General features: G+C 38.8%; 1 protein-coding gene across 4 annotated transcripts in view; it reads right to left on the bottom strand.

Annotated features, from left to right (window-relative positions):
• Positions 1-462: 462 nt before the first annotated feature.
• Positions 463-25354, bottom strand: part of LOC101487468 (gamma-aminobutyric acid receptor subunit beta-3) — a 94981-nt gene continuing 70089 nt past the window's right edge. For 3 of the 4 annotated variants that reach the window (XM_076880770.1, XM_004552592.3, XM_004552594.3), the window contains 5 exons: positions 25140-25277; positions 18147-18299; positions 11124-11371; positions 9712-9780; positions 463-6367 (listed from right to left, as the gene is read on the bottom strand). In XM_076880770.1, coding sequence (XP_076736885.1) covers positions 5996-6367; positions 9712-9780; positions 11124-11371; positions 18147-18299; positions 25140-25277 — 980 coding nt within the window. In that variant the 3' untranslated portion in view covers positions 463-5995. The remainder of the gene's footprint in view (positions 6368-9711; positions 9781-11123; positions 11372-18146; positions 18300-25139; positions 25278-25354) is intronic. The other variant, XM_004552593.3, reaches the window with a different exon arrangement.

Below are 25354 nucleotides of genomic sequence, written 5' to 3'. Positions count from 1 at the left end.
ATTATAAGAAAACATGCAATCTGTGCTTTGAACACTCTGACCTGCAGGATTAACAACTTAATTTAGCTTGGAGAGAACCTTATTTTAGCATTTTTAAGGTAGCTAGCTAATCTACTAAAGATGCTACTATACACTTCAAGTCTGCTTGCCAATTCTTCCTATATCCAGGAACCTACGGTACTCTTGTAGATTATCACTCTGGCATGCATTCAGCAAGTTCATTTGACCATATGATGTATCCTAGTGTAAGTGGTCAATTACAATATAGATTTGAACTGAAAATGGAAAAAGACAGGAAACAAGTACCTTGTTGGAGCAAAATTGTCTGCTTCAAAACGAGATGTCATCCCCACCAATCTCTGGACTTGTTTCACTAGTTTCCCAAGTTTCTGTAAGGATTTCCCTAACTTTAGGAAGGTGCATTTTCTTGCTGTATGATGCATACAATACCAAGTACACAAGTACAATGTATATCATTTATTTGATGTTTTAACATGGAAATCTACCGAAAAAGGAAGAGAAACATACAGAGATATACAGTATAAATCTAAGCCTAAATACATTTTGTGGCAGCACAGAACATTTCACATTCCATTATGGGACCAAGGCCATACAACACCTGAAGTATTCAATGACTTTTTTTTATTTTTTTATTTTATTTTTTAATATTTATTTATTTATTAGATGTAGGCTCACACGGCATTGTGTCATTTCTAAAATGAGCAGCTGACAGCTCTTATAAATGAGTTTGCAATAAATCTTTTTTTTCTTTTTAATTCTCCAAAGTTACGAATTGTAGTTGCATGCATGATAAACAGGTATCTAGAGTTTATAACACTTGCCTTCTTTTACTCGTAAACTGCGCTTTGTAGTTCAGTAATTTAAAAAAAAAAAAGATTCACACATTGACCAGTTGTAATGCCAGCACATCATCCAAAAGTAATTCAAAGCAAACCAGTTAGCTAGGAAGATCTTTTTAGACACGTGTTGTAAAAGGTTTTTTCTTTAGCTTCCATGTTCAGTCTTATTTACACTAGACTGAAGCTTCATCAACACAAAGCAGTTTGAATCTTCTTTGGACAGACTTATTTCATTACTTTTTTGCATTCATGCAAGATATTCCCAAACAATGCTCTGTGACCAAGACCAAAGTCAAAGACATTTTCTTTTACTGTGTGTTCATTGCAAAACAACATGTAGCGCAATTACATACAAAGTCTAGTCGATGACGATGTGGAGACAAATTTGTATCTGAGTGAAATAAAATTGTTTCCACATTACTGGAAATCACTTGATGATTGAGCAATATTTTCTAGATTTCCAAAAATATTTTGTAGTCTCCATTTGTGCTGGTAACACACCGTTGGGTAAAGTTTTTTTGGAAAGATTTCGCCTTCAAGGGGATGACATGTCCAATACCAGATGAACTACTTCACAGAGTTACCGTAGAACTTCTAATATATTTAAAAGCTTTTGCTAGCTGGAATTATATTACGATCAGGTAATGGTCCAGAATGAACAGGGCCCAAAAGTGCAAATTTTGTTTGTTCTTTTTGACTGGCTTATGACAAAAACATAATATTTCCATTTTTTATTTTTTTCACAGATTTCAGCAAAATATTACAGATACTGTATTTGCAAAATGTAATAAATAAATATCTGGGTTTATTTCTCTTGAAGCATAAGCATATGCAACTATTAAAACCATTTAGCGCCATTAGTTACAATTCCTATTGGAGACCATATTACACACACCCTCTGTTGTGCTTCTGACTGGACTGCTGATAATTTTAGTATAATACCATTATTATTGTTGTTATTATTATAATGTGAAGCAGAATGTCTGTTTCAGGTCATCTCTGGGGCAACTTTGTAGGGCTAGATGCTTGTTAGGTTGCATAAAAGCGTACATTTTTCTTAACTTTATGCCTAAGCAGACTTATGTATTATTTCGCTGCCATTTCTTTCTTGTACCCTGATCTTATTTGCCTCCAGGCCTGTATACACAGCAGAAAATGTGATTTGGGGTCACAAGAGCTCTATATTAATCAGTACTGAGGTCAATCCTTTTTCCAGTAAGCAAACTGAAATTGTGCAGAAACAATCCAAGTACAATACATTCAGTTCTTAGTCATATATCAACCTGTACAAAGAAAACTTGACTGATTGTATTCTGTCAACAAACTCAGTTATCAATAACCTTTTTTTTTTCTCTACATGTATTCTTGTACATGCACAAATAGTGGATGTATTCCATGTATCTGCAATTGATCAAGAATGCTTCAAATGTACATCCTCAAGTTATAACTGGTTGATGGCTCTGCGACCTTAGGTGGAATGGCACACAGTTTGTCAAAAGAGTCTGACAGTAGAGCTATTTTTAATCCAGAAAACTATTATATGTTGACATTTGTCCATAGTTGAGCAAGCAGCAAGAAAACAAATAATCTACCAATGCCATTGCTTTCAGTGGCTCCATATCCACTTTCCATCACACATGCACATGCACACACTAGTAAAGCACCATCTTTTTACTTTCTCACTCTATTCTATTTGTCACTCACAATGTAGGAATGGGTGTTACATTCTGATGGAAAAATTATGATCATGGCTCATTATCCTCTCCCTGAAGAATGGATCTGATACATTCAATACTAGTATGTGCTTTTGTTTACACGACAGATCAGTTATCTTGGTCCATCTTCGGGCTCTATGGAATCCATTTGCATCACTCAGTACAGCTGAACATACATACAGTGTCTTGAGTGGAGTTATTGGGTAGGAATGTCTTCAGAGTGCCCCACAAATGCTCAAAACTAAACGGATGCGTGAAACAGATCTGTTAGTTTAATTCTTTCTACTAAATTATGTTAATTGCCAGTATGACAATCACAAAAAGATCATTTTCATTTTGGGGTTGTACACGCAGGGATATATGAGATGTGAACAAAAACTTCTGGGAACAGGCTCCCGAAGAAAATCAAAATCCATACCAGAGTTTAATTTGGCTGAGCTACTGTTCAAGGTCATTTTCACAGCACATCTTAAACGTACGTGTGTGTGTGTATATATATATATATATATATATATATATATCTCAAAGGACTAAAACATGGCACCATGGATGATCATTTTTGTCACCACTGGTTATGGGTGTCAAATATGGAGCTTTAATGTTAATGTTTTAGCGGTTGCCATGTTTGTTTCTGGAGCCAGAAATGAATGAATAAAAAGATGGAGTCCTAAGTTAGCAGCTAATGACAGCTAGCTGGTTGTGTTCATAAATTATATTGGTTGAACTACTTGAAAGGTCTCTACCTCACAGCAAAGCATCAGATAACCAATTAAAATGCCTCAAAAAGGCACCATGAAGAAACCTACAGTGAAGCAGTCCAATTTAACGACTGAAAGAAGTAGATGAGGCCCCACAGAGTCCAATCACAAGAACTGACAGACAATGTGATCATTGGTTTGAGCCCAAAACAATTATCCAGGTAGGTGAATTATAAGAAAATTAGCCCCATTTAGTGTTGCTGATGAAGTGGCAAACTATTCATAGAGACCAAAAGACTTTTTTGTACTGCCGATTTGTGGTTTTTAATTTATTAAAGTTGGGCAATTTATTTAGGGGTGGCTGTAGAGTAGGCCTTCCACTAACTCACAATTTAGGTTGGTGGTTATATCCCTGGCTGCATTAACACAGTAGTTCAGAATAGACTCATTCCTGCCGCTTGCATCCACAGCTTGTGATCACAAGTGAGGGTAGGGACATAGATCAACTGGCGAACTGCTCCAGTGCGAGCACGAGATCCCCACCTCATAGAACCAACAGAACCACATCATCTGCAAAAAGCAGTGATGAGATTCTGAGGGCACCAAAGTGGAAGCTTTCTGCCACCTGGCTATGCCTAGAAATTCTGTCCTTAGGTGTACACTACGTACAATTGCCTGTACCATGACTGAGCGTGATTGTTGTCTTACACAACTGGTGACATACTGTCATCTCACATGCCTTGTAGATTTGTTAATTACCCAACACAGTGATTTTCATCGAAACACTTATTGTGGAGTAAGTATTGGAATTATCATCACTGGTGACAGGGTTACTGTCATACATTTTGTTGGAATTCACTGGTTTTTGCAACAGGAATTTGTCCAGGGATCAGCCAGTCAATGCAGACCTCTATGGTAATGTCTTGAGGGATCAATGCAGAACATTTAGCACGGAACTACAAAAACTGTGGTGTGTCAGCACTAAGTGCATTCAAAATGCATGTTTTCTTGACAACATCAACACAAATCTGTTTGCTAGATTTGCTTCATCCAGATTATGTAAAAGAAAATCAATCTGAAATGTTGAGATACTTGAGTGGATCCAGTGAGCAATAGAGAAACACAGGACTTCTGTTAAGTGACCTTAAAATGCACTGTTAACAGTGAATGGTACGTGAGAAGATAACCTTGAACTAAAGTCTACTGAGCCAAATTTTAAATTTTCAGAGGCCCATCCCTGGAACTTTTTGATCCCACCTCTCATAGCTATATATAGATATATATATACACATGTATATATACATATACACATTTATATATATACACACCTATGAACTTATGTACAAAAAATGGGTCTTTTATTCTATTACCACAACGGAGATGGCGCAAAAGAAAACAAGAATAGATTAGGAACTCAAATGAAGACCTCAAGACGCAGAGTACAAAAATATCATAATATTTCATGAGATAAGTAATAACTGTATTGCCCAAAAGGCCCTTGGCAGTTTTCTTAAACAGTTTTTCTAGAATGTTGGAGAAATTTAAGTGCAATTCTGTCATGCTATCACTTGAAAAGTGTTGTTGGTTGAAGGTAGAAGAGGAAAGAAATGGCAGTTGTCATAGTTGTGCTTATTATTTTCTATTCCCCTTATCAAATGACCAAAAAAGTTATTTCAGCGACATTTTTTTTGTTTGGTTTTTAAGAAAAAGACACCCAAAAAATTCAGAACCTGAGTCATAATCATTCTGAACAGAGGACAAAAACCTCCGCTTCAAACTCCTAACCTCCAGCTGGTCATCGGTGGTCAGTCTAGGGTCAGTTCTAGGGTTCTGTTTAATTAACATAGGAAACGGGCACATTTGAAGAAACTATGTTACCTTTCAAATGAAGTACATTCATTTTGGCCGTACAGTTTTTTTTCTGGATGTTCCAAGTAGGTGATAAAGTCTTTAAAAAAGGGTAGATGTTAGCCTAAACCTACCCCTAAATGGGTTGCCAGTGACCTGGGGGATGTTAAGAGTTTGAAGATATTGTGTTTGGGTAAAGGTTTACCAGTTCAATGCATGATAAATTGTATTTAGTAGGAAGTATATTATTAATGCTATAAACAAACACACATTGGTTTGTTGCTGTGAAGTTGTGCTATTACCGAAGGCAAAAAGTACTCATTTTTTTTTCTTCTACGGCTGATCATTACATGCATTAATAGTGCATAGGGTAAATGATTTCTAGGAGTTGCCTGCACTTATCTGATCACCTGTGTAGTATAAAGATTTCTTACTTTTTTGATTAGAAAAATCTTTAACTTAACTGGTTCTTGTTTCTTTTTCTTTTTTGCAAATACTGTAATATTTATTCAATTGCTGGCTTTGTATCTTGCTATTTACACATTACTGAGAGGGCAAATGTGTTGGGAAATGACTGTCACAAATCCCAATTACAGTACATACTTTCAAAAATAAAAAGAACTCGGTACTAAGGGTTCAAACACTGCAAATATAAAAACAACTTAAATGAGAACTTGGTCCAAAACTCGGTAGTCTTTTCTCAGTCTCTTTTTCACTTTTGTCTTATTGTGTTACAGTCTTCAACGTGGCAGATTCCATCATGTATAAAAGCAACAGAGAAAAGGAAGAAAAACAAATGAAATGAAAAAAGTCACAAAAAAAAACAACAACAAAAAAACAAACCAGAATAAAACACCTCAACAAAACAGTCCAATCAGACATAGTAGAGCCAGTAGATGAGGTTGAAGATTGAGAACACGGAAGGGAAAATGATCCGTGACCAGCGATCAATGGCATTTACATCCGTCAGGTCGGGGATTTTGATTTTTAACTGCGAGGACCGCCTCCGCAGGCGGCTGCGTTTCATCTGAGCGGAGCGGTCCAGGGAGTGACGGCTAGCAGAACATGGACCGACTCCGCCACTCTGCTTGCGATACTGGATGTGCGATGAGGCAGTGCTGTCCAGCTGCACCATGGACTGAGAGTTCCTAATGTCTGCCACGCTGGTGGTGATCTCACTTCCTGCCACTTCATTATGGATTTCCAGGGTGGTCAGCAGAATGTTCCCATGACCATGTGGCTCTGCCTGAATGGAGAAAGAAAACAGTTATGAATATCAGCACTTTAGGAACCTTCCCTCCAAGACCAAGAATTGAAGGAATCCTGAAAGAAAGATTTTCATGGCCGTCTGGGGTTTAAAGTCCGTACCACCCGAACCCTAGCTCCATTTGTTGGAATGATTATTTTTTTGTTTCTTGGGAGAAGAATATAATTTAAAAAAAAAAAAAAAAAAGCATTTTCTGATTGCCCCTTGAGTGAGTATTAGCATTATTGTTAGGGTTGGGTCACATCACCTTTGCAACCTAGCCCTCAAACGGTTAAAATATCTTGCATTGAAAAACGGAACTAACACTAGGAAAACAGGAAAACATACATTGCAATACAAATACTGAAGTAACAAATGGGCCTTGTTAGGCTCATTGCTACTTTGTTTCCACCAGTATGACATTGCATCTATTAGGATGCAAAAATGGGAGGCTCCTTTTAAAGCACTGTTACGCATTTTCTTTTCTTTTCTCATGCCCGACCTCATCTGAATTCCCCCATGAGATTACATATCAAACATTGTTTTTTTCTTTTATCTGAGCCCTTGTGGTTCAAACACTTTCAAAACAAAGTGTTGAAAAAGTTTCGAGGATTATTGTATTTCTTCAAAGGATGGATGGCTTAGTTTTACTCAAACTCTGCATCACATCATATAAAAATAAATAGGAGCTACCGTAGACTTCATATTAATGTTGATTTTGGCAGCTTACATAAACAAATGTATCTGTCAGGCATTGTTGACCTTTTCTGCATAAAGCCCACACAATTGTTCTATGCAATCAAAGTGAGCTTGTTCTATCAGGTGGCAGTAATGGAACATCGGCTGTCCAAAACAAGGCTAACCAATAATCCAGACTGGAAATATGTAACACCACCTGACATTCGGAGGACACTGGTCTTTATTTTTCAAGTTGTAAAAGGCAAATTATTGTAACTTTCAACTTTAAATTCACAGTATGAGATGCCCTCTTTTTTTTAAAAAAAAAAAACCATTTTTGAGTAATTTTCGATGGCTAGCTAGCTAACTTAGTTGCATGTCCGTTAACCTTGTTGAGTTTCATTAATGCACGAACACCATTCTGATTGAGACCATAAACTCAACTGAAAAGTATTTCCTGAGGTCACAGATAAGAGACAAGTGAAGAGTCATTTTCCATAGAGTTTTGTCTCTGTGGAGTTAGTCAGGATAACTCCCTCTACTCCTTATTCACTCCATTGTAGCAATGGTTTGGAGAAGCTACAACACGCTTTGGCTGAATAGCACGTTGAACGCATTTACTATATGGAATTAGGTCTTCAGTTTGCTAAAATCAAAAATGAGAAAAAAAACAAACAAAAACATATTTGTCACATTTTAACATGCAAATATTCACAGAATTGACTTTTTTTTTAAACATTGTGACTATAACTGTAATCATGTTGCATTGCTGCTGCACATTAATATGCCAATATAGTCCATGATAACACATTAAATTGCTAACCTGATACATCAGTTGAATAGAAGTTATTTCAGTTCATTCATTGTCATATTCAACAGTTAAATTCAACACAAGATACAATACATCATAATCCATGCTTATGATTATAGACAAATCAACATTAATGAAAAGTAGTGATTGCTCATGCAAATGTAGCAACTGTGGAAGTCCCATCGTTCCTTTTTGTTTGAGTTAGAATTAAAACTGCTGCAAGAAGCTTGTTATTGTGAGGTGTTTGATTTACTAATTATTAGCCTATGCACTACCCCATCCAGAAGTTTTATTTTTCATGTGCTATACACTATATTATATTTCAGAATATTTTATTGTTTTTTTTAAAGCACTGTGATCTATCTCTAGTCTGCTTACCTGGTGATGTGAAGCACTTAGCATACAGGCTTTTTTGGAAACAGGTTATACTGTTTAAAATGTCAATATACACTGATTTTCAAATCATTTAAGACATATTTTTAATTGGGAAGCATACGGCAACTTGCCCGTATGTGAAGGCAACGTTAATGCTGTACAGCAACTACAGATTTTAGAGCATCACATGCTACAATCCAGACGACACTATTTCCAGGGATGGCCTTAATTGTTTCAGAAAGATAATGCCAAAATGCATTCTAGAGATATGCCCACATCATGGCTCTTTACAAATTCCTACTCTCTCTCAGTTATATCATTTAAGAAAAGCTCTGTCAAAGAATGCCTTGTAGAGTGGTAAACATATTTTTATTGCAAATTTAATGAAAAATGTGCTAGATTAGCATATATTCTTAAAAAAAAAACATTATGGTTTTAACATTTGATAAATTGTCTTTGTACTATTTTTAATTTAACACAGGCTTTAATTAATTAGTAAATCACTCATTTCTATTTTTATTTTACACAACATTCCAAATCTTGTGGAAATAGGTAGAAATCTATCTTTGTACTTATATTTAACATGTAGTACAGCTACATTTCTGATTTTAGTGCATGTACTGCTTTCACCAGAGTCTGACTGATTTATGGTCATGCCAGTAAATGACATTATTAGCTATTTGAACAATTTGATGGTTACGTAGAGATTATGCAATTTCCCTGTTGTCAAATGTGTCTGGGATGCCACAAACACAATAACCGAAGGAGTAAATAAATTAATGGTTATGGAAAAAGGTTAGGCAAATCTGTTTCTTTTGTGTGTCTAAAAGAAAAAATATACTATCTGATACAGCGCAATATCAGATTTTTAAATCACCAAATATGGGTATCAGTCTTAAATATCATATATCAGTCGGGCTCCAGTAATCAAGAATTACCACATAATAAAAAAGCTTATGGTGGCTACCAATCATCACTAGACTCAATACAACTTTTTGGAGTGTAATAAACCTGAGGTTAAATATGAACTGTTTTTCAAGTCTTATGTTATTAAATCAAATAAAACAGTCACTTTAGTATCTTTCTTTGTAAATATGCTGCACTCGTTCCCTATATTCAGATTAATTCATTTGTTTTGTATACCACTGTGCATGGTGGGGGACCTCTGCAGTGACTACCCACTGGCAGGTGGACTGCTTCACCACATTCTTACATGCACTGTGAAAGAAATGGCTTCACTGATGACTTCGATGAGGAAAGATATACAGACAGCATGCATTCAAAATGAGCTCTGAAAGGAGGAAACAAGTCATATCAGAAACACCAATGTGGCAAATCTGCGATGTCATGGAGATGTCTGCGATTGCTCAGTTTATCACATGGATGGAGAAATATTTTTGCATCAAGGCAAAAGAAAACGCATCCATGTCTGCTGATGATGACGGCGAATTGAAGGGTCTCACTGAACAAAACAACTCACCGAGCGTGAGTGGCGAAGACCTTTAACCTGATTGGACCGTTTTAGGGACGCGGTCCTACTACCTGCCTCCTGAGGAGATGAAGATTTTCAGCCACATGTTGGGAACAAATGTCTGAAACTTTTTTTTCTCCATTTAACCAATATATTTTGTGACTGAACACTATGAATAAAGTAAAGCAGGTAAACAGCATACAACGTTCCCCTTTTGTTATACATATCCTGATATGTGAATATGAAAGTAAAGAAACTGATAATTATTCTTGAGAATAACTAACATACAGCTCCATTGACAGGTTTAGTTATCCTGCTAGGACTGTGGACATTCATATTTTTTCAGTACAACAAAAAATGTCATGTCATTCACATTTTTCACTCATTTTCAAAAGTGTCTAACAGGCAACAATCCCTAATGTAGTACCTCACTCTTAACTGTTGAAAAGAAAAGAATCCTTTTAATTTTGAGTATTAACAAAATGCATTTGGACAAACTTATTCCACATTAATGTCGACAAATCACAAAAGCCATCAATGGAGTTATAGAACAGCACATATTAGCCCTTCTTTTCTCCTATTTTCTTGGTGCTAAAGAATGGCCATATTGACCAGCAATGGCGCTGGTACTCACATACAGCTAGAGTTGAGCAGGTACAAGTTCTGAATGATCTGGTCCACTTTTACTAGCATGCACTGCCAAAAAGAAAAAACAAACTTCTGAAAGCAGCTACATATATCACATACAAGTCCAGCATCACACCATTTCATTTGGCAAGACATTTCTCTTCAGTGTACTCACACTCCCAGAACGTTTTGGCAGCGCACCAGCTGCCGTCCAGCCGTGCTGTCGGCTATATAGCATGCTAGCAGGGTTTGCCTTTAAAGCTAAATAGACAGTGTTCAAATTTTATTCAGTATCTACAACGTATTATCACCCACGCCACATTTTATCAGCCTTCCTGCCGAGCTAAATCCTGCAACTTCTCACTTCAAACTTATAGTATATACAAAGCCTCCTATTTGGGCCTGTCTATTAACTTTTTGAAGTTACGCAAACAGTGTAACGTCAGCAACACCAGCTACACTATGGCTACATTAAGCTTAGAAAACTCTTACCTACATGTTTACTGTCAGTAGTATTCAGGTGCTGGTAACAAAAAAAATATCTTAAAACAATAAATAGTTAATTTTTAAATAACAATAACGATGGCATTTGAAATTAGAATGAAGAAGACTCGAAAGTTTTCATGTTTGGCTTTTGATTTTAAAGGCAAAGCATTTTCACTGCTGGCTTTGGTGGCAGATTTGAAATATTCACAAATATGTAACAAACTTCCCAGATTCCTTGATTTTCTCTGCTGCTGTTGTGATAATACACATCCAGGTATCCAGTGATCAATAATCAAATTCAAACCTACCCTTGCCGCGTCGTACTTAGCCGCCCTCTCGTTGTTGGCCTTTTCTGCCTTCTCTGCCAGTTTCTTTTGCATTTGTGGGCCCCTCCCGAAGAAGATGTAGTTGACGAAGGCGTACTCAAGCAGGGCCAGAAAAACCATGACGAAGCAGCCCATCAGGTACATGTCGATAGCCTTAACGTAGGGGATCTTTGGGAGTGTCTCCCTCAAATGGGTGTTGATAGTGGTCATGGTTAGCACAGTGGTGATCCCTTCAAATAGAAGAAAAAACATTGTATTTTTGATCTATATATTTACAGCAAATGCCTACAGCAGAGACAACAACTGGTCTACAGATTCTCGGCAAGCACTAAAACACTTCTTCTTAAATAGAAAAAAGAGAGAAAATGAAATTGCCAGAAACGATCCTCAAGGCAACGCACTATATAGTTTGTATAGAACAGAGATGTCAGTAGCCCTCAGGAGATGTTAGCTATGGAAAATATGGTGCCAACTTTAAGAAATCCAAGTCTTGTTAAGGACGAACATGTCTACTTTAGAAAGACTAGGTAGCTGAACCAAAGGGATAACAATTGGTTGGACTGTTTATCTAATGAGGTGATGGACTGGGCTTATAAAACATGACTTAAGTTTAGTTGGTTTTATATTCAAAATCATCTTCCTGTGTACTTTTGTACCATTTGCTGGCACAGCCCCATCATCTCTAATGAATTTTCTCTATTAGGATGTTACTCTTGAAGTCTACTAGAATCCTGAAACAACAATTCACGTTTGCTCTTTCCACAAGTTTGAGATCCATGAAAGAAGGCACAGAGTAGGAGGTCAGCACGACGATCAAAAATAGAAGCCATGTCTTGACATGCTCATGAAGAAGTGATGAGGTTTTTGATTTATATGGATGCATTGTAGTGTTTTTATGCTATTGTACCTTGTTGAAAATAACAAAAATGCAGGTAGGTCTTCTGGGTCTGACTAAATAGACAATAAGAATCAAAAGAAAAGCTCAAAACATGTTAGACTGCAAAGAAGCTGAACCTAACATCTGGCTTACTTGTTGGGTGTATCTTACACACGAAATATTTAAAAACCCACTTGCATGTAGTATGCCATTGCTGCCCTATATAATCGCATATCTTGGCTTACCTCATTAAAACAAACAAACAAAAAACCCTCACCTCTCGGACTGTTATCCTTTTAATTGAGGCTTTTAAACTAATCACAGTAACATTACTGGATTTAGATCACTCAGCAAAATGTTTCAAAGACAAACTGTGGAGGAAGTCTGTTTTTTTTTTCTCCGAGGCTTCCTCATGACCAATCTTCATAATCAATCCTGGATGGTATATCTGACGCTTAATTAGTCCGAGACTGTCTTTAAACAGATGCTGCTGTCTCGACCGAAACCTTAAGGTCACACTGAAAACTCCAGCAGATGTCTTTGTCGTTACTACAGTAACAAGGCTATTTTTACTAAAAACATGTTTGTACTGTGGCTGTTTCCATTGCTAGTTACGAGCACGACTGACCTGGCAGAGAAAAAAAAAGATTATGGTGCTTGCTATCATCAAGAACCAGAGAAACAGCAAGAAATAGCAGCAAGGGTGAGGGCATGTATTTGATTTGAAAATCCTAAAACAATTTGCCCGTTGTAAACAGGATTAAATATAAAAGCGATCAGCAGGCACAAGCTGCTAGGTAGGTGCACAAAGTCTGCCTCATTGAAATTCAAAGGTCTGCCTTGTAACATCCAACTGCCCCCTTGGTTACCAAGCAGAAATAACTCATCAGAATAGTGTTGCATGTATCTAGCCCCCAGCTCCTGGTAACCTTAACTACTAGGGATAAAACACACCATTGACAGTAAGAGCACCTTCACACATGGCAGAACGACAGCATGAGGTGAGCCTCGTAAAATTATAGCCACATATAGAACTGGATGAGGGTCAATGCATTTTACGATGACCCCTGAGCACCCACCGTAAGAAAGGATGGGCAAACAGCATGAACACTGAATTCTCTTTAACTCACACAAAGGTTTTTGGTTCATGTGCCATAAAGTAGAGCAACGAGACATGGAGCAGTCAGAGGGGGGTCGCGGAGGAGGGTGCAGGAGAGCTAAGGTCTGTCCAAGCCTTCGTGTGATTTATTGGCACATTACAAGGCTAAACAGCACTCGCGTGTGTGCACTGCAGGTCTGAATGCGCATGAGCTTGCTCGCACGTGCACGTGCTCAGTGCCACCACCCGTACTGGATGGTGCAATCTGGTTTTCTTTTTTTTCCCTCCACATAATGACAGTCTTGTTCTTTATAGGTGTTCGCTGAGCTGTACCATTAATCTCTGTCCTTCGCTCCCTCTCTTCTTCCAGTCCTCACTTCCTTTCATTTGCCCCCTCCCTCGCTCCCTGTTCGGACAATTTAATCAAGGGGCCACGCGCATGTGGGCCTCCCTCCTCTTTCATCACGGTGTTACACTCTTTGGGGAGAAATATAGTTTGATGGGGTTTCTCTTGCTCCCTTTCCTTCTGGTCTCTCCCCTCCTCCTTCCCCCCACCTTGTCTTGTCTCATTGTTCCCCGCTTCTTAATCTTGCCATCATTTTGTGGTGATTTCCCTCTTTGCTCACGCAGCACATTTTTTTTAAGAGTCCCCTCCCCCACCTTTCTCTTGTTATATGTCCCCAAATCTCTTTTCCACCCAAACAGCTGGAACAAAGGCGCACGGCAATCAAATCTCCTCTAATCATGTGCCAATAGGCCATTAGGAACACAGCTCCACATTATGAAAAGAGAAAAAGATATATTATACAGAATCCCATTATGCCTGTAAAATGACAGGCACAGGAGGTAAATCAAAGCAGTGTTAATTGAACACTTCAATTCATCACTTGCAGACAGCGCAAACTGTCAGTCTGATAGGACTGCACGCGGGGCGCGTGCAGTCCTATCAGACATAAAAATGTAGTAATACGTCCATAAAGATGTGGTTTGACAATCATTAGAAAAATGTCTTTGTTCTTCAAGGGGTACAGGCAGTCTAGTAGGACTGCAAACTAAACTAAACAGATATACTTACATCTTGGAAAGCTAAGAAAACTTGGCAGCAGTCTGTAGAGTTTCAGCTTTGGCATTTGAAGTTCTGGGGCAGAAAGCAGAACTCTACTGACATACTTCTACTTTTTCTGACATTAAAATTAAGTTATTTTAGTGCATGCGCAACAAAAGTGGTAACTAGCATGGCTGTTGAGGGCACTGGAGCTAAGTGACTGATGAACATGAACAGATGATTTTGGAGCAAATAGGTCTCTATCTCAAACTTTGGAAACTACCCCTTATGTGCCTTTGTAACTTAAGAGGTCACTCAGTAGCTTGTAGAGTTATTTTGTACCCTTAATGACAAGTTTTGACGCCTCAGTATATATCAATAAAGATGTGTTTTTTGGGGGGCTACTCCCAGTAGATGTCCAAGGGGTAAGAGTTAAAGATTTATCAGACCTTCTAAGTTCTCACTGGTGATCCACACATCAGTGGCCTCTCTGTGCTGAGCATGCTTTCCCCTCTGCGTGTGGGTTTTCTCAGGGTATTGCTTCTTCTTTCACAGTCCAAAGACATGAATGTTAGATTAACTCACGATTCTAAAGTGGCTTGAGGTGTGAATCTGAGAATGAATGGTTACCTGTCGGTTTTAGCCCTGTGACTGACTGGTAACCTGCCAATGGTGTATCCCACCTATCCAAATGGATAGATGGTTATGATATGTATTATCTAATCTAAAACAGCCTGACATTGGAATTGTAGCACACTGTCTATAAACTTTAACCTCTCAACATTCACCAGGTCAACATTAAACTGGTTAGATGTTAGATGAGGTTAGATGCTAAACACAGCCATCATCAGGAAGTATAAAATTGACCTTTCAAATCAACTCTCTTACATGTAGTCGGCCTTTTGCTAAAAGATCTCCATCTCTTAATAGGTAAAAATTCCATATGAAAATTTCAAAAGTTTGAACAAACATATACTGATTTCAAACTTATGTGTCTTATGTTACTCTAAAAGTGTTCTTGTACAGCTAACTGTACCCTAACTGTACACATAATACAAGTATGAATAAAGGTCCTGACTGTGGAAAAAAGCTTGCAACCAGATTAAGGTGCAAGCAGGTAATTTGTAACTTTGCAATCCTTTGGAATTGCTCAGGAAAATGAGATTCTCCTTCAAACAATTCAATTGTTTGCCTGCTGCCTCCTGGAATTGATTTCCTCCTGATCATTACACTGCTTTTACCGGCAGGTGTGTGCACACACATAGACACAAAGAGCAATCCATGCACACACACACAGCCTCTTCCACAATCAAGATATCTGCTGAAAGCTCAAAAAGGTCCATCAGGAGTAGAGAATGGACCTCTGGTTGCCTTTCGCCTGTCGAGCTACATGCCGGATATTGCAGCTATCACACATACAAAAAAAGCAGACATACACTCCAAGGCATACGATAATGACCGGATATTGCATACATGCCTTGACGAAAAGATACGTAAAGAAACCGTGCAGTAAAAGAGAAGTATATGCACACACACACACACACACACACACACACACACACACACACACACACACACACACAGATTCCCTCCAGGGTAGCAGGGGAACAGATGGATGCTGCTGAAAGGTAATGGATCAAAACATGTTTTCCAAAAAGCATTATGATGTGTTAAGGTCATTACTGGTCCATTATCTATCCTTACAAACTGAACTGAAGGACTGAAGCAGCAATCAATTGGCATGGCCAGATTGAACTATTTGGCCCCTGGGCAAACATTTACTGCTCACCCATCTCCAGCCACACCTGAAAGTTTCCGTCAAGTTTGTCCACAACGGCAGAGCAGCACTGCAGATTTATTGCCTGTCTTTGGATTTTGGACAACCAACCTCAAAAGGTCACCTTACACTTTTAGAAGCTGAATAATTACCCAATCAGTCATCAACTGATTCGTTTAAATCTTTAGTTGCAGCCAAACTTGACTACTTGTTGGCTACTACTGCCAACTGATTACAGTCTGGGATTTTAAAGGTCTGGCCCCTTCTGCCTTAATTTGCCTAGTTGGGATAGTTAAGTGTTATGAAAGCATTTTATGAAAAGTCAATAAAGGAAAACAACTACAAATATTCCTAATTCAAGATTAGCACATAAAGCTGTGCTTTCATTTTCCATGGCATCATTTATTTAGCACAACTTGGAATTTCTTTTTTTTTTTTGGAAAAGTTTGCCGGTTGCGGAGGCTTTGCTGCATGAATCCGTGGCTTGTTGCCAGTTCAGAGAGAGCCTTCTCTTTTCACTGTGAAATGGCTCCAAAATAGTCCCTGAAGGGTATCTGACAATGTTAGTTCTCTCCAACCACCTACAGCATCTCTAACAATGGGAAATCTTACTAACGAAAGGCTCACCATCTCATCATCTGTTTGGTTAAAAATGTGTTACTTCGTTTAACCAGTAGCATTAAACAATGATATTTCACACAATTGTTATATTATGTAACACACTTTCTGACATATTGTTAGAACAAAAATGATTAGAGAACTAATAAAGACTTAGATCAGACTGCTCTAAAAGGTTATACTAATACTGGGGGACAGAGTGTAAATGGTGGTGACTATCCAGATAAGCAAGTAAGCAACACACAACTGATTGTGTATTACATGTTGAACTTATCTGGATTTATGCAGAGTGGCTGTCTGATTGCATCTATTTCATATCTAAATTATTTATCACTCCAATGCTGTAAAAAAAACACACATCCATTTTCTTTCTTTGTTGTATGTATGACTGACATTTCTTGCTTCGTAAGAGTAGACATTGCTGAAACACAAAAATTTGAGGAAATATCAACATCTGTTCATTTGTGGCGTAATCTTACCACAAACCGCTTTGATCCATCGAATAATGTCACAGTTTTCACTATGTTTGCTGGGTAGTTAAACTCCATAAAGTAGTGATTTGCTCAAAGTAACCAAAACGTTATTTTGCTAACTGCAAAGCAACATTGAAGTTAGCATTAGCAATTACAAAGTTGAGAACAGTGTAACTCGGGACTCGCCCACTTCAAGTCACCAGTGGTTATTTTGCCTGTCGTCACTTGAAGTGATCTCTGGTTGCCATGTTGCTGCTAATAAATGTTCAACACAATCTTAGTACAGACAGTATGCTGTTTTTACAGCAGTATTCACAGCTAGTACTTACGGCTAAACATGGTTTATGGCTACCTTGCATAATATTAGCGCTAACAAAAGCTATATCACATATACTTCTTTTGAGTTTCATCTTGTTTTGGGGTTTATAAAAACTAAAGGAAGAGACCACCCTCTCTCAGAAATAGGCAGTAGAGCTGTTTCCTTACTCCTTACGCTTGAACTGGACCTCTGTTATTTAGAGGTGTAGCTTAATGAACACTTAATTACCTATTTAGCATGTCAAGTATGAGTGTTGTGGAAAGCACTATGTATAAATTGCACCTGAGATATTACCTTGGCTGCCTTCATATCCTGACCATTGCACTTGCCTGATGTGTGGTCGGCTCAGCTTTACACAAAGGCAAAACTATGCTTCAGCCTCCAGCTTGAAATCTCCATAATTACATACCACTGACTTGTTTACTTGATCTCTGCATTGTTGAGTGCTACTAAACTGCACCACTCAAGTAGAGGTTAAATAATGCCCATTAGATATGTGATGAATTTGTAGCTCGTGAAGGCTTCTCAGTGAATTTGTACTTTTGCCCTACAGAAACTGTCACAATGGATAAAAACAGTCCATTAAGACATACAGGATGGCACTTTTCCTCAAATCTATCACCATTTAGTCCATCCATTTACAGGCCAGTTCCCAAAGCTCAGACACAATAACAGGAGAAGTTCAGACTATTTTGGGAATCAAGCTGAAGGAAGAAAGGCAGCTTCTGATTTCTACCAGTCCCCGACCTCATCTGAGAAAGAAAAATACTTGCTCTTAAACAGTCACCACTACTTACCTAGAGCCACTCTGGCTGCTGACGCATCATAGTTTATCCAGAAGGACACCCAGGAGAGGATGGTAATTAGGATTGATGGCATGTACGTCTGCAAAATAAAGTAGCCGATGTTCCTCTTCAGCTTGAAGCTCAGAGACAGTCGAGGGTAGGCACCTTAAGATAAGCGAGACAGAGACGAGTGGTTGAGAGATAAAGTAGGCAAGAACCTCTGAAGGTTCATGGCGTGTAATATAAAAACTGGTAAAATGAAACATATTAACATCCCTTAGATGTTATTTTTGCATTCACTTGATAATGTTTTAACTTTGTTCTTCTGAGAAGCATGCAGGGACACCTCGTGTTTTTGTTTCAGTTTCCACAGCAACCCCAGCAGCATGGGTCGCCATGGTAACAAGCATCCCCTTCAAACGCGCAAACGCACACTGACTCGCTCTCACACGCGCACACAAAACTGCAGTCATGCATCAGAGAGATGTGACACAATATTCAGGACGGTGATAAAAATTTCACCACGTTTTGATTTATCAATTCTCCACATCATCCACCTCCATAATTCATGGGTGGATTCTGAAGGATTCGGCATTACAAGAATGCTGAGCTTTATAAATGCATGTAGCGGTGCTTCAGAGGCTTCATAAGTCAGGAATTTCAAATTATAGCGCTGCTTTTGAGAGAGCATTTTTGCCATTAATTTTTTTTCCATGACCTGAAATATAAACAGAGTCTGTGCATGACTGTGCATGAAGCGCTGATATAAATGGCGTGGCACGGTTTCTCATCAATCTCCTAGCATTATGTCTCTATATAGATTTTATCTATGGCTTGTTACTCCCACTATTCTTAGACATTTTTCCATTTTTGTTTTATATTGGAGGAGAAGTGGGGCCCATTATGCTGTAATTGCCAATCCGTGGGTGTCAGCCAAAGCTACTTATGGTGAGCGTGGGTCCAATCGACTACACACTTGTGTGGAGTTTCATAGAGTCACTTAAAAAAAAAACAAAAAAAAAAACCCCACACCCAATCTCATTAAGATTCAGCACCAGCTGTATGTTAGATAGCAATAAAAATGGCAACATATAATTTCAAAAACAGGCCATACATCAAATGTTATTATGTACTCTAAGTGCTATTGACTGATTTGACTTTTTAAAGCATTCAGCACCCACAAACCCCATTTTATATCATGATGGATCAGTGGAATTATTTAGTATGTCATGCACAAAGCCCACATTAACTCATTATACTCCCAAAACAGTCTCGCACCAGCAGGCTATAATGCAGTGTTGGCCCAACTGGTCTATATGGGATTTGTTTATTATACTGAAGATATTCATAGTTCCCAGAAAGTGAATCCTACTAGGCTTAAATTCATTATTTTTCCACCTACCTATCAAATTTTTATCACCAACAAACAAATGAACAACAAAGTCTATACATGTACCACAAACACATACCAGACAATATACATGTACACTGAAGTCAACATGAAGAAAAATATTCTTTATTGATGCAAAAAAGACGTTTTTCCCTTGACCTTCGTGCCTTCATGAGTTCTGAAATATTTTTTAAAAAGGTCCCTGAAACATAATGATTTTTGCTTGTCTTTTGGTTTTCATTTAATTTATTTATCAAGTAGATAACATTTGTTCAGTTTTAATGCCACTTTTATTTCTTTTTATTTCTATAACTGCGTCCTTCAAGATAAAAACCATGTAGAAATACAGAAGTATATAGACAAAAGGACTAGGCCACCTACACATTACCCCTGCAGGAACTGCCATGCCATGAAGCTCCTGGCGCACAGTTTTAGTGCTGATCTTAATGCCAACTCAGCAGAGTGTTGGCAACTTTTACACACTTTGCACCTGAGCACTTGGTAACCCTGCTTTGGGACTTTACACAGCCACTTCATGGCTGAATTCCTGTGGCTCCTAAAGCATTTGCACTTTGCATTAAAACCAGCTTATCGTGGAATATCTAAGAGGGTAGAATTTTCATCAGTTGACTTAGCAACCTATTTGTTTCCCGCACTAAAATTCAGTGAGCTCTTTCGAATGACCCACTTTTTGACAAAATTCAGATTATGAGGTGTGGCCTGACAGTTTTGTCCATCTAGTCCAGAGGTCTCCAACCTTTTTTGCACCACGGACCGGTTTAATGTCAGAATAATTTTACGGACCAGCCTTTGCGGTGTCGCGGATAAATACAACAAAATAAAATGATACGACCAAGACAAAAACTGTGGTATTTTGTAAATATAATAATAAACGCAAATTCACTGTGTAATTGTGTAACTTATTCCTCCAGAAATGTGCCAACAACACAGAGTAACATCCTCCTCGCTGCCTCTTAATGCTCTCTGATCGCTATGGTAACGCGTAAATATTTCTTTCAAAATAAAACAACTACAACATGGGAAAACACCCAGGGAAACCGAGCTAACGATAAAAACCCTGAAAACCATAAATTTCACACCCGAGCCTCAACTCTCGGGGCCCGGTGCCAAATGACTCATTACGAATGACTCGACTAATTAGAAACATGAACACATGCTAAAGTAATATTACACCTAACTAGGTGTAATAAAATATCCCAAATTATCCCATCACTTCCACTTACAAATAAATACAAGTAAAGCATGTAAGCCTAAAGTAGGGATTTTGGTGTTAACAGATCCTCGTGCCAATTTGATTGGTTGTTCCAAAGTTACCTCACCAAGCACCAGACATCCATGGATGTTGTTTGGTATATTTGGTTTTCCAGTCAGCTTAACAACAATCAAATCTAAAGTAAAAGCTACATCTTAGGGTTAGAGACACAAGTTGTTGGTTTGAGAGTCTAACCCTTGTCAATATCGGCAAGAACGTTTATGTAGGCAGGTTTGTCAGAACTGGAAAGGCTCTCTAATCCTGTAAAGACTTTACTGATTAGTTTATGGGTTCAGTCAATCATTTTGGGTTATACTGAATAAAAGAAAAAAAATAATTCGATTTCTATAGGAGGCATATCTAGGGTGTGCTCACTAGCTGACACATTGCCCCAATACTGTGTGATTGTGAAATTTTACCTGGATGTATTGATTAAAATGAGTTACAAAAAACCTTATTTGGCCAAAACGAAGAATTTGACTCCGTTTGACTTTCACTAATCAACTGATTAGTTGCTTAAATGATTCACTGATCAATTAATTGTCTCAACTAGCTAATTCCATAAGCTTCTGTGTTTAATTCTTTGTGCAACTTTAACCAAAGCTTCATCTCACAGTCGAGCATATGTTAGCGTTCATATAAATACACAAAGTATGCGTTGTTTATCACATTCAATGATTCTCCAATATTTACAGTTTTGGCAGCAGTGAATAAACTCCACACATGCTGAACCTACACTTCACTGCAGTGTGAATATAGGAACAGACTGTGGCAATATCCCATTCACTCTTTTAGATGCAGCTTTAATGGCAACTCCTCCAGCCTAAATCGGAGCAGAGTATCTCCGCAGTAGCAGATGCAGAAGTGGCTCAGAAAAAGAGGAGGCTGAGGTTCACTTGTGTGTGGGTGTAGAGCAGTACTGGCTGTAACTGCTATACCAAACAACATCGGCAAGTGGGAGGAACACCATGTGCGAGGGCGGGGAGGAGAGGGAGGAGAGGGAGGACGGAGAAGAGGGGGAAAAAAACAGAAAAGGCGAAGAGTTAAGGTGATGATGGCAGTCATATAGTGGAGTCTGGGTAAGGCTGAAGGTGGTGACTTTTTTTGTCTGCTTTGACACGCTGATCGCAGGAGTGTTACTGTCAAGGTTTAGAAGCAATGAGAGGCTGTGTTGTATCCACTGACAGTTTGATTCTGGCAATGAGACGCATCTTTAAGGGATCCACTGACCCCATACGCGCCAATCTTGCACTGGATCCTGCTGCTCAAGCTTTCTTTATGAAGGTTGTTTTTTTAGCTTTCCGTGTTTTTATGTTGGGCTGACTACCTGCAGCTCAGATGAAGCACTGCATGATATAACTGTTTGCATTACTGGCTTTTAAAAGTGTATCGCAAGTATGCAGCAGAAGTCTTAGTGAAGTCTTTTTTTCTAATACCGTTGCTCGGCAAAAGTGAGCCAGATTTGTCCTTGTGCGCAGTCTGCAAAAGCTTCTTAATGAATTTCAGTCCTACATTAATTAAAAATGAGTACTTTCAGGGCTTTTTTTTCTAAAGCTGTTAACGAAGCATTTCTTGTTTTCTAAAACACACAAACTCGAAGGTATATTCGAGGCTTAAAGAACAACGAGTCACAGAATTAAAGCCACCCGCTTAGTATTTTGTTGCTTCTCTGTTCTGCCAAAAAGAGCTCTGACCTCCTGATGCACACACAGAGGATCTCTGGGGGTGCCGGACTTTGGATCCATTAGGTAACATCAGTGAATCAAGCTTGTTCTGATGCTTGATTGGTTTGGGACTAAGCGAGCTTTGTTGTGTTCCTTGAGTTGTTCCTGAGCAGACTTTTGAAACCATGGTAGCAACATCCATCTTTTCTATACAGTCTATTAAATGTTACCTAACTCAGAAATGTTGCCCTAGTGGCCATACAAGCATTTCCATACGGACATGCAGATATTACCCTCGCATGCAAACAGACAGTTTGTGTGTGTTTAAATGAGAAACACTGATGTGTTGAGGGCCTCATTTCACATGAATTTATGATGCCCTGAAACCCGGGTTTTTTTTCTTGCAGCGAGCAGGGTAGTTGGCATCCAAGCACACCTTTTAAAAGCACTAAGAAAAGTTATATTAAAGAAAGCCCGGAGGGAAAACAGGAGGAAGAGAAAAGAGGGAGAGAGATAGTGACAGATTGGAGGGATAGCAGGAAAGGAAAAAAAGGGAAGGGAACTAAAGGCTTGCTAGTGGCACATGACATGGACAAGACCTGATCATTAGGCAGCCTGGCAGGGAGCCTTTGATGTGCTTCACACATCCTGAGCGGGCGAGCAGACCACCGGACATTAAAATAATAGCCACCACCCACAAGGGACAAGCCGCCTCTCATAAACAAGAGACAGGCTTGCATCGGCACACTTACATGTGATTCACATGAAGGGCAGAGACACCCGCGTATGATGGTAAATGGAAAGCAGCCGCACGTGCAGTACAGACAGAGAAAGGTGCACGCGTGCTTCAACAGCATCTCAGCATGAAAAAACAGAAAATAACACAGAACGGCCACAACAGAAATGTTACGCACGCCCGAGAAGGCAAACAAAGAGTGATTTACTGTGCATGTCCTTTTCAGACCCAGCGTGGCACTTCCTCATGAGCATAACTTCTGTGAGAAATTACATTATTACTAAATGTCACACAGCTTTTATTTCCGAGGCTCCGGAGAAGCCGCCTTTCTCGATGTGTCCCCTCTGACCAGATTATATGGTCGCTGGTTTCGAAATGTTCATAAACACTCTGCGTTCCGGCGTAAATGTACACATTCAGTAACAGTCTGATTCATTTTGGACCTCAGTGGATGGGCGACGTGTCAAATCAAAGTTCATGGAATATGATTGAAATGAGGATTACTTGTTAAAATAGCTCCTCTACAGCGATCTGACACACATGAATTAGAACATGAAATGTGATACGGTAAATCCTTCATATACATTGACTTTACAAGTTGCCTTAACCTGTCATTTTGCCTTCTAACTATACTGAAACTCTTCCTCAGTGTTTCTTGTCATCCACATTTCATTAGAGGTTAAAGGTCATTTGATGATAAATAAGGTCTGAGATCTGCTGGCTCGTGACAATCTGTTTATGCTTCGTGTTTCTGAAAGGGAAAAAAATCTGCCCACATATCGGACTATCACAATATTTGAATCACTGAATATCGGCTGGGCTCTAGCAGCAGGATGCTTTGTAGTGCAGCGGGAGATTTTAGCCCACAGAGAGTGAATATAGTAGGGTGTAACAGTATTAAAGTAACATCCTCATCCTCAAGTGTTTGTCACTGTATTGTGATGACAGTGAATGAAGCTATACAAATAATTCAAAAAATGTTGATACAACTTTTATGTTAAGATACAATTTTCTTTCAAACCTACATCAATTTAGTTGTTTCAACATGAGCGATTTCTGAAAGGAACAACATTTCAGATCAGATCTGCAAACAGCTGTGTGACTGTTTAATATCATTTTTTGTCCCATCTTCCTCCCCTCAATCCCAGCTGTTCAGCAGGCTGCCTTGCCAGAGTCTGGTTCTGCCGGAGGTTTGTTTCCTGTTAAAAGGGAGTTTTTTCTTCCCACTGTCGCCAAGTGGTCACTCATAGGGGTTGCCTAGTTGCTTGGGCTTTCTCCCCATTATTTTAGGGTCTTTACCTTACACTATGAAGCATCTTGAAAGGATAGCTGTTGTGGTTTGGGGCTATATAAATCATATCGTATTATCTATATAAAACTGAATTGAAACTGAGGTTTTCATAAATAATAACTACAAACTTAGACATTCATGTCTTTAATTATGACTATTTATTATTATTGTATTTGAAACCAATTTTTCAGGGGCTTCTCAATCAGACTGCTGCAATCACACTGACTTGATAAGAGTCTTCAGCTACATTTCCTACTGATAGCACAATAACTGAACCATTACATCCATTAAACTTCACCTCTCTGGGTCAAGAACTGCCAGAAGTGGGCATGATATACTTTCTAATTTACCACATGTCCCGCTTAAGCACCATTCCAACAAGCTTGCGTTGCCTACTGCTGCATGAGGGATACTTCAAAGACGGCGCATTTCCTCATTTCAATCCAATTAAAAGCACCAATATATATATTATATCTGTTGATATAAGATCAACAGACATTTTGGCATGTTTGCTGCAGAAACTGATGGAATAATCAGCTCCCGAAAACAGGCCAGTGCATGAAATGGACAATATGATCTAAAATGTCACATCCCCTAGTTAGCCTCACCGTGCATTATTCCCAGAGGTAATCCAGCTGATGAAGCATTTACCTGTGGAAAAGACTACGTTCTTGGACACCAGCTTGTAATCGACAATGGAGAACTGAGGCAACTCGATCCGTGTCACCCCCGTCACAGCCGACTCGCCTCCCTTCCAGTAGAACTCGATGTCGTCTGTGGTGTAGCCATCTGTAGAAGAAGACGTGCGCAGACACACACACATGCACACCAAGGTGTAACCATCTGTCTAACCATCACTGGAGACC

This window comes from Maylandia zebra, linkage group LG23, assembly GCF_041146795.1.
Source record: "Maylandia zebra isolate NMK-2024a linkage group LG23, Mzebra_GT3a, whole genome shotgun sequence".
NCBI classification, from domain to species: Eukaryota; Metazoa; Chordata; class Actinopteri; order Cichliformes; family Cichlidae; genus Maylandia; species Maylandia zebra.
Note: the sequence above shows the minus strand (reverse complement) of the source record. Positions and strands in the feature narration are given on the sequence as shown.